This window comes from Theobroma cacao, chromosome 5 (assembly GCF_000208745.1).
Source record: "Theobroma cacao cultivar B97-61/B2 chromosome 5, Criollo_cocoa_genome_V2, whole genome shotgun sequence".
NCBI lineage: Eukaryota > Viridiplantae > Streptophyta > Magnoliopsida > Malvales > Malvaceae > Theobroma > Theobroma cacao.
The window spans coordinates 14,241,845-14,252,737 of record NC_030854.1 but is presented as its reverse complement, the minus strand read 5'-3'; the positions used below and the strand labels follow the sequence as shown (position 1 = coordinate 14,252,737).

General features: G+C 31.4%; 1 protein-coding gene across 1 annotated transcript; it reads left to right on the top strand.

Annotated features, from left to right (window-relative positions):
• On the top strand, positions 402–7,965 carry LOC18598516 (NADP-dependent alkenal double bond reductase P2). Its single transcript, XM_018122095.1, has 5 exons — positions 402–756; positions 3,962–4,139; positions 6,100–6,266; positions 6,360–6,442; positions 7,469–7,965. Exons 1-5 carry the CDS (start codon positions 523–525, stop codon positions 7,845–7,847), a joined length of 1,041 nt encoding a protein of 346 aa, XP_017977584.1. The 5' UTR covers positions 402–522; the 3' UTR covers positions 7,848–7,965.

Genomic DNA, 10,893 nt, shown 5'->3' with positions numbered 1-10,893 from the left:
TTAGAGAGAAGAATAAAAGGAACCAATGGGCTTTCATTTTGATTTCCAATATAAGCACTATATGCAAATGATATCGTTTTAAATCAAAGGACAAAAAGGAAAAGGATAAATGGGCTAAGTGTGTATTCAAAATGATACCATTTCAAATTTATAAAAAATTAATGGAGAAGAGTTGATCCCTCGGAATCGCTGGGGCCAAATTCTAGTTCAACTTAAAGCAGCCCGAGCTCCTCATGTGGCTTTTTAAAATGAACATGTGCAAACCACGTCAGTTTCTTCTTCACAAATTGATTAGTCTTCAAATTGTTTAAGTCAAACTTGGCATGCAGTCAATCTTGGCAGGCAGTCGATCTTCACTGATTGGCCATCAAATCTTCTATCAACCTTTCAGATATAAAGTGGAGTTTGAGAGGAGCCTGCGAAAAACGAACAAGAAGGAGGTTTGAGACCAACTTGTGAAGAAATATTAGAGAGAGAATTTTGTGTGAAGGAATTGAGGAAAGAATTAAAGTGAAGAAGTAGATGGTGGGGAACAAGCAGGTGGTGTTGAATAACTACGTGCAAGGGTGGCCGAAAGAGGGAGACTTTAGGCTGCAGTGCACAGAGACGGAGATAGAGAGCATTCCAAATGGAAGTGAGGCTGTGCTTCTCAAGAACTTGTATCTTGCGTGTGACCCTTACATGCGTCACCGCATGTGCGATAACCATATCTCTCAACCCGGGACCATCTTCAAAAGCTCCTTCACCCCTGGCTCTGTAAGTTCATTTTCCTTTTTGTATGCCTTGGTTTCATATGTAGGTCTCTCTCACATCTCACATCAGTTGTTGTATTGGGGCATAACTCATCTTTTACAGGAGTTTGGTAGTTGCCCACCAAGAATTCGTGTTTTTCTGTTTAAGCCTGCAAAGTCACACACGCCACTGATAGATTGTGTGTCTTTATCTTGGGTATTGAGAAACAAAATGGGTTTGATGCTTGTGGATTTTATCATGAATTTGGATATATATTTTCTCTTACAATCACAGAATCTCATCGAAGAACTCAGAAACTCAGAACATTTTAATTTCTATTTCTTTTTTTATTATTATTAATTATATTTTTCAAAGCCTGAGTCTACCAAGAAAAGCAATTCCTAATTCTTTTTTTAAGGCTTTTTTCTTTGACAAATCATTAAACGAATGGGCCGGCCGTCACCTGTTTTTCTAGTCAAATGTATCTTTAATATTTTGCTTTTCTCTCTCATGCTTGGCTTAATCAAACGAATTATTTTAACAATTGGGCCTGCTCATGGTTGACGTGGTAGGAAAGATGTATATTATTTTTCTTAAACTGCATCTTAATCATAAAGATGTATATTGTTGTTTTGGATTGGATTTGTTCTATTCAATGCAAGAAAGATATTTCTTTGGCATTAATTAGGATTTATAGTTATCATCAATGTCAGGTATATTAGACTTAAATGTGAAAAAAAAATTAAAATTGCATTACCCTTATTGCATGGGACTAAGTCAAATGAATCGAAATCGTTGTGCTTCTCTGAAGATAGACAAAAACAAAAGTACATGCCCCTTTGAAAATGCATTTTAATCATAAATTATTTTAATTAATTTTGAAGTTAAATTTTATCATCAATTGGGGATGACGTTTTACCATCACATGTAGTTTTTAAAGGATATGTTTGCTTTACGGAATAGAATGTCTATTCTATGATAATGGAATAATATAAAAATAATTATTATATAATTTGGTTTATTGAATAAAATAAGATAGGAATGATTATTATAACTTATTTTGATCTTTGATTAGTAAGAGTAACTTTGGAATAGTAAAACAATAGGTGATAAAAAGATAAAAATATGTTTTCTTATAGCATTCGATTTTTTATTTTAAAATATTTATTTTTTCTAATAATTTATTAAAAAAATTATTAAATTATTAATTTAATGTGATTATTCACTTTTTTTATTTTTTAGAATATTAACAATTTATAATTAAAATATTAAAAGACCTTTTTTAATTTTATTATTTATTTTTAAAATATTAAAAAAATATAATTTATTTTATATTTTGATTTTTAAAATTAAAATTATTAATTGTTTATAATTTATAATTAAAATTTAATTTTTAAATTTAAATATGAATTTTTATAATTTATATTATAATTTTAATTTAGAGAGAGAATGAGAGAATGAAATGGGTAGGGAAAGAAAATGTGAAAATGAACAAATTATATCTTATATAAAAGAGTAATTTTATACAATAGTATTTTTTGTCTATTTCCCATATGTGGAATAGCCATTAACAAAGTCTCTTTTGGTAATGATTATTCAAATTTCACAAGAAATGGTCATTCCTCAAAATACCCATTCTATAAACTAAATGCAAAAATAACTAAGTAATAGGAATAAGCAACCAAACAACCTGTAAATTTTTTAAATATAAGTTATCACAATTGAGCAAATGGCAATTGCTAAGCTCAAGGGCGGAGCTGGGGGGCTAGCTCTTGGATTGGACCCCTTTTGCCAAATAAAGACAAAAATGTAGGCTCAAGTAGCATTGCTCTTTATTTCCGCCGTATCATATTTTAAAAGTCCTACTTATTAGTCGTTTGTTTGTTATATCGAGATTTTAATTATTATTCAATCCTTTATACACACTACGCAGACCGACCATACACCCACATGCACAAAAAACGTTTCTGAAACTTGAAAATTCTTTACCCATTGAAAATAACGTGTATTTTGTTATCCAATTACATTATTATTGCATTTGGATTTGGTGTTTTTATTATAATTTTTACTTTTACTTTGATTATTTTGGAATATATAGACTCTTTAAAGTAGTCTCTTTTTCAATGTATTTAAAATTGTCCTATCAACTATTTCATTTATGGTGAGAATTGTTCAATAAAGTACATTAGCATAGTCCATTGAGGCAGTCATTAGCAAAACCTTGAAAATGTCTTAACAGAGAGCGAAAATTTATTAAAATGACAACTTTCTGTCTATCTTGTGTATGTGTGGTGTTATCTCACATTGGATAAGTTTTGAGTTTAGCATTATTTTATTGTAAAGTTGGGACTCTTCACCTATTGCCCATTGGTTTAGAGATTGTGAATTGTCAATTGGTTAATGGGTTGAATACATGTTCTAAAATGTAACATCTCCTACGTTCACCTCCCTACTCATTTATATATTATTCTCTAGTTTGAAAACATTGCTTATATAATTATATAGATCCTGTAGTAAGAGGCTGTTTAAAAAAAAATCCAATAAAATGGAGAAATGAATTGAAATGGCTGACTGAGTGATTGTGTAGCTGATAAACTTGCTTGAGTGGCACTATAAGACAAACTAAGATAGGTTCTAAGTGTACACCAGAAGCGCATAATATTTGAAAAAAAATCTTTGAATTATTTAAAAAAATTTCAGTAATTTTTTATTTTTTATTACATTCAATCAAGTGCTTTTATTTTTATTTTATGTCCAATAAGCCCTTATAAACAGTGAGTAGTCATTAGTTAAAATACCCCTTTGTCATTTTATGCTGACATAGCACTGATAGGGATGATGAAAAATATTACATGGTCATTCTGTCATACCATGTCAGCGTTAATTATGACATGTCAATAAGTTACGTTATCATTAAGTATGACCTGCAACATGTCACGTTAATGTAACGTTATATAGAATTAGAAGTGATATTTTAACTAAGTCAATTATTAGTTATAAGGATTTGTTTGTCTCAAAATAAACATATAAGGGTTTTATTTGATTCAAAATAAAACTACATAGACTTAATTAAACGTAATAAAAAAATAAAAATTTATTTAAATTTTTTTTAATAGTTTAATGATTTTTTTAATATTATGTCATAAAAAAATAGTTAATGCATAATAATTTACATGCTAAGTGTTCACGTGTCTTAGCACTGTCACTCTCTTATGCATTTTCAAATCAGGTTCTTGTAGGGTATGGTGTGTCGAGGGTGATACAATCCACTCACCCAGACTTCAAGGAAGGCGACCATGTTTGGGGATTAACAGGGTGGGAGGAATACACCATGATTCCTAATCCCGAAAAGCTATTCAAGATCACATATACTGGTGTGCCCCTCTCATATTACTTGGGTGTCCTAGGTATATAATCCTCACCTTCTTATTTTCTTTCTACCTCCCAACATTTATCGTCTAAAAAAATTTTAAAATCGAATATAGTCAATTAATCCAAAATTAATAAATAACTTTTAGATGTGGAAGTTTCAATTTTTGTAGGATACTTTCAGTCAATCCTGTTTGTTCAAGGCCTAGAATGCAATCACAAAATTTGAAAGCAAACTCAAGGCAAAACTCATGCATACCAACCTTTTGTTTTGATACAAAATAGTTATACTAACCTTCCCTGGTATTAAGTATTTCGCATTTGTTGGAATGGACTAAAAAAATTTTTGAACAAAAATATCATTCACTATTTTGTGAAATTTCTATTACAAATTTTTAATATTTTAAATGAATTATAAAAAATTATTAATATTTTAAGTATAAATTATTCAACATAAAATATAAATTATGAGAAACAATATTTAATTTTAAATTAAAAAACTATAGAAATAAGATATTAAATATTAACTAAAATTATTATGAAAAATTATTAATATTTTAATAAATGAGAGAAAAGTTAATATTTCAAATTAAAAAAAATCGCATTAAAGTTTTCATTAAAAATTATTAATATTTTTAAATAAATAAAAAATTTAAAAATATTTTAATATTTTAAAAAGAAAACTAGAGAAAAATAAAATAAAATAAAAATAAATAATCAAATTAAAGTTTTAATTAAAAATTATCAACATTTAATAATTATCAAAAAATTAATAATTCATATTAAAATTCAAAAATTATAATAAAAGGTTTTTTTATTATTTATTACTTTGTTATTTTTGTCTATCGAACATTAAAATACATCAAAATATCAATGTCATTCCTCAAACAAAACTATATAATAGCTATTCCTATTTTATTCTGTTTTTATAAAATAACTATGTACTTCATATATCACTATATATACATTCACAATTATGTTCAAAACTCATATAAGAGTTACATAATTGTTTGGTCGGAGAATACATACCCGACGGATGTGAACAAAAGATAGTCCTTCTTTCCAAATTGATATCTCTCAGTTCCATAACTCGAATTTCATCTATAGTAGTAAACATTGACTTGTCATCTTAAGACAATGACGACATGGGCACCCAACTTAAATCTAAATCCAGAAATTGTATTTAACACCAATGTTACCTCAATTTTTCATTTAAATGCTCCTTCAAGAAGGCATATTTGTTATAAAAGGGGTCTACCATTTACCCTATCAAAATGGAAGAGTGTTGAAATGAGTTTTCGAAGGAGACTCAACTTTTAGGATTTTTATTAGATTCAACTTAACTTACTTCAAGATTTCAGCCTTGGTTTATAGACCTAAAGCCTCCTGAAAGAAAACCTTAACATCATAATTATCACCTCGTAAGAATAATAATGTAACAACCGATTGATAAACACTAAAGTCTAAGAGAATGACAAAGATAAAAGGTTAATTCCACATTTGGCAACCTGAACTATAGTCAACTGTTGATTTTGGTACCTAGCGTTTAAAAATTTACAGTAAGGTGTTCAAATATTGCTTCTGTTAATTTGTTTGCACTTGAGATTAACTCTGTTAATCAAATATGCGGCACTTCTCTAACTTCTATTCATTGCTTTGTCATGTCACCCATTCGACTAATTGGTTGCGAAGAGGGTGATCTGCTTAAAGGAATGAAAGTTACAAGTACTTAATTATGAATTTATTTGATTTAGGTATTAAATCTACAATTTCACTATAATTCAGGTATCAAATGTGCAATTAACCCAAAGACTGAAGTATAATAAATCAATAAAGATAACAGGGTCCTGTCTCCTTTTATACACAAAGTTATCACTTAACAATAAGCATCATTGTGTTTTGCATCAGTCCTTTTTTAAACGATAAGCTTTTTTCTGTATGTAAGTCATCAGATTAACTTCATTTAAATTTGTTTTTTTCACAATTGCTTCTGTGTAGGTGTGCCTGGCATTGCTGCCCATGTTGGTTTCTTCAACTTATGTTCTCCTAAGGAAGGGGAAACTGTCTATGTCTCTACGGCATCAGGAGGAGTAGGACAACTTGTTGGTCAGTTTGCAAAGATGATGGGTTGTTATGTCGTTGGAAGCACCAGCACCAAAGAAAAGGTATAGAGATTTGATTTTATGTCTTCATGATGCTAAACCAGTTCATAACTAGAATCTTACAATCTCTTTATTAATCAACTTGCAAAACACCAGGTTGATCTCGCAAAGGATAAGTTTGGATTTAGTGATGCTTTCAACTATAAAGAAGAGCATGATTTAAGTGCAGCCTTAACAAGGTCAGTATATATCCATCCAAATGATCATTCACCAAAATTTTTGCACAATTATTAAGACATGCATCTTTTGCGGTCTTGTATGTCAATCATTGGTTGACATACAAAACCTCATCTGGGACTAACTTGGTTGGTACTTCCCATTAGTTGCTTTCCGAGTTTCCAGAGAGAAAAATGCACCCCCAGTCAGTTTGCACTTCTAATGGGAGTTGGGGTTGTTGCTATAATAAATATGATGGATGATTCAATGCTTAAAATCAGTGTAGAAACAACTATATATTCTATGCTTTAGAACCTTTTTTTTTTCTTTGGTATATTCTAAGGTTTCCTATCCAAAATCATAGAGTAATTTTTTTGAGATTTTTATGGCGTGAAGCACTTCCTATTGTGATACAACAACTTTCACTTCCATCAATTTATCCTGCTGGGTGACCTATAGGCCCATTGTGGATGACTCATCTGCTACAATTAACCTTGCATGCTACCTATACCCAAGAGCCTGACGGCTGACACTATGTATGAGTTTCTTATGACAATAAAAACGAGTTTTGTCCAACAATGAGGCAAAGAGTTCTGGATTTTTAGAAGTTGTTTGGCTTTGCCCAGTATTATGAACTCACAATCTATTTGAGCAATACTAAGTTTTGTGGCTGAAAGTCCATGGACGAATGCAATTCTTTTTTTTCGTTTCCTATAGAGTCAAGTGCATGCTTTCATTATTTTTCATTCCTAAATAGATCACTCTCCATGATATATTCAAGCATAGCTCCTAAAAGATTTTTGTGTCAAGAAAGGTGAGTTATCTGCATTTGGGACTGCCATATTAAAACAACCTTATTAGGACTTTCACTGAATTGATCTAATTTACAGATATTTTTATCTGATGTTTCCTTATTTTTTTTTTCCTTTAATTATTCTCTTCTTTTATGCGGCGAGAATTGAGCAAAGGATAAGCATGGACTTAAGTCATGCATCACAGAAGATCTAATTTCCTTAAGTTTCTACTTTTATCGTGTTTGTACGACACAGGTACTTCCCGGAAGGCATTGACATTTACTTTGACAACGTTGGTGGTCGCATGCTGGACGAAGTGCTCTTGCACATGAAAGCCCATGGCCGGGTCGCAGCTTGTGGAATGATTTCTCAATACAATCTTGAAGAACCAGAAGGAATAAGAAACTTGTTCAGCATGATACCAAGGCGTGTTGAGATAAAAGGCTATATTGAAACAGACTTCCACCACATATATCCCCAATATCATGAATTGGCCATCAAGTACTTAAAGGAAGGGAGTCTAGATTATGTTGAAGATGTAGCAGAAGGCCTAGAAAATGCAGCATCTGCTTATGTTGGAATTTTCCATGGTCGTAATGTTGGCAAGCAGATCATTCGGGTTGCTTCTGAATAGGCTTCCTTTTGGACATCTTTGCATGTTCTTGAAGCAACTAGACATATACCCTTAAAAACTAATTTTACTATTTATATATTAAATAAATAAATTGCTACATCAGTTATGATTTCATATATATTATATTTTAATGGGTATTTTATTTATTTAAGACATATATGATATGATCATAATTATTTGGTAACATTGTAGAAAATTTATGGTAATGGTTGATGAACTATTACACAGGGAGTCATAGTTTTTTAGTTCTTTGTTTGTCAAAATTGTTTTAAGTTAAATGTGACAAACTGTTTAATGCTTAAACTGGTTATTCCTCTATCAAAAGGGATAGAATATTCTAACTCTAACATTGGGGTAATGTCACGACCCTTTTTTGGGGGGCTCGTGACCAGCGAATGGATTTATGTGGGTATGGCCCACTAGGTCCAAGCAAGCCTTTCAATCAACATGTGTAGCTTATCATCTACCATAATGTGAAATTCCACATTGATATATGATGCTAAGTTAAGAAATCTTTAGGTGAGCATGCATGTTTTGAACATTCAAAACTAAGTTTTGATTTTGAAAAAATTCATGCTTTGATGTATAAAGATGATTTTCAAATTTAAGAGTTAAAAGGAGTCTAATTGGACAAGTTTTAAATGTTTATTTTTGCTTAGTAGAGCCTATCTATCAATAGATGTTATTCATTTATCGATAGATTCAATTGTGAAAGATTTTCTTAAAAGGGCAATAAAGAACATTTACGTATAGATAGCCAGATTTATCTATAGATGGCTAGATCTATTGATAAATGGATACATTTATTGATAGATAGCAACCAAAAAGCTGTTTACAAGGCCCCTGAAGGACATCCATCAATAGATGACCCTGATCTATCGATAAATGACATCGTTTTCACAAAAATAAAAGAACCAAAATGGTATTTTCACACTCCAAACTATAAATAGGTCACATATTACGAGGGTTGACAACCCTCAACTGTTTTTACAAGGTATTTTCTCAACCTTAAACCGTCTCTAACACATTTTCAACCTAAATAACCATTTTTGATGATTTTAAGCTTGGTTTTGAGTTTTTATGAACAAGATGGTATTCTTTAACTTTGAAATCTTTACATCTTGAATTTTCAGGACCAAAAATGTTATTCTTATGTCCAGATTTTTCTATTGATTATTAAAGCTCGAGGTTTTGTGATTTTCCTTAGCACCAAAGCTCACCAAAGGTAAAGATGAAGGATTTATGGGTTTTTAAGCATTATTTAGTTAATGTAATAGTGGACTTAAGCTAGAAAATTAGTTTAAGTTGAATCTCATTAGTTCTGAAAGTGCTTGGAATGGGTGCTACAAGATTATAAGTATAAGTAATTGATTGTGATGATTGTTGAATGTTAAGATCAGTTGAAAACTCTGAGGAAATCATCGGAGAAAGGTTATGATTGGAGCTAGAGGTTGAATCTCCAATTAGGTGAGTGGATACACCTTTTCAAGTATTTTAATATATAAAGTGAGCATGATTTTTATGGGAATATTTGCTATGCATGATGAAATAATATTTTAAAGAAAGTTTATCAAAGGATTTGAGTTTTAGGGATTTCAACTACTATTTGAAATAATGAGTAAAGGATTTGATTTAATTATGATTGATTATGTATTGACATCAATGGTTTTCCAATTGTTTACGAATCTACTATATATGTAAATATGCTACTATGTATTAGTTTTTAACAAGAGGCGACAAGCGCTTTCAAATGTTTGCCTTCAAAATGAGATGAATGGTATGATGTACATGCTTGACATGATGTAGCATGTAAGGTGTAATGGATGCATAAGTTCCATTTATAAGATTATGACATGTATGCCATGAGATATATGTGTTGAGAATGTCATTTACACTATGGGTTAAGCATGTGGATGAATTATGAGATAATGACATGCATGCCATGAGTTGTATGTGTTGAGCATATCATGTACACTATGGGCTGAACATGATGATGATTTATGAAAATGTTACATGTTTGTGATCTAAGTTAAGAATGAGAACGATCCTAAACTTGAGAAATCTTATGACGATAGTGAAGATTGATCACTATTCGCTTAAGTTAAGGTGGGACCACTCAAAGTGTCACGACTCAAAACTTCCATCGGGCTTGTGACAATCGCCGCGACGTCCCGATAGGCACTCATTATCCCGAATGCTGATCGGAACCCCGCAAGCTTAGCATCAGCTTCCACATCTCCCTTGTGAGCGACAGTTATTAAATCTTGCATTTCAAAAAATCATAAGTCGTTTCCAAATCAAAAAAATAAAATATTATTTTCTGGCTCACAGGGGCATTTTCGTCATTTTTCTTCAATAATATCGAAACTCACTAAAAACATGGTGTAAAAGCTAAATATGTTCATACATATTTTAAATCAGATAACTAAAGTATAAAATTACTTTTATAATGACACGTGGGCTCTTAACTAACCAATAAGATGCGAGTCTGTGAACCTATAATTTTGACAATGCAAGGCTAACTGAAGTTTTTGATGCAATCAGCTATCTATCGGCTATCCCGAACCTGAAATGTGGGGAATTGAGGGTGGTGAGATTATAAAATCCCAGTGAGTAAACAGACACCATCTAAACTATCTAAAGGCGAGTAAATGGAGACAATTAAAAATAATTAACTTCAGCAAATTTTTCACATCACAAATATTCATTTCAACCAAATAATCAATATGACTCATGAATTACTCAAAACTTGGCTCATGCCAAATCTTGTACTTAGGGACACCTGGACCAGGAGTATCCAACCGAGTCCTCCAAGGTTGTGAAAAATTTTATATAATCATAAAACTTGTTTTTATTTTGACAACATAGCCGTTCCTTAGCGTTGGCTGAGTCTCACTCTCACGCGGTGGTCCACGTGAAGTGCACTCAAAAAGCCCATCTCAAGAGATACCCTACGCGCCTCTGCGACCGACGTGAGAATATAAAGGAGTTTACAGTGCCCCTCTAATAGGCTGGCCCACGGAACCCCCCACCACTTGCAGTAGCT

Excerpts from the sequence above, each read along its gene's own strand:
- LOC18598516 (XM_018122095.1), top strand. The coding sequence starts at position 523 with ATGGTGGGGAACAAGCAGGTGGTGTTGAATAACTACGTGCAAGGGTGG. Across the intron at positions 4,140-6,099 it reads ATATTACTTGGGTGTCCTAG|GTGTGCCTGGCATTGCTGCC; the intron begins GTATATAATCCT and ends GCTTCTGTGTAG. Across the intron at positions 6,267-6,359 it reads GCACCAGCACCAAAGAAAAG|GTTGATCTCGCAAAGGATAA; the intron begins GTATAGAGATTT and ends GCAAAACACCAG.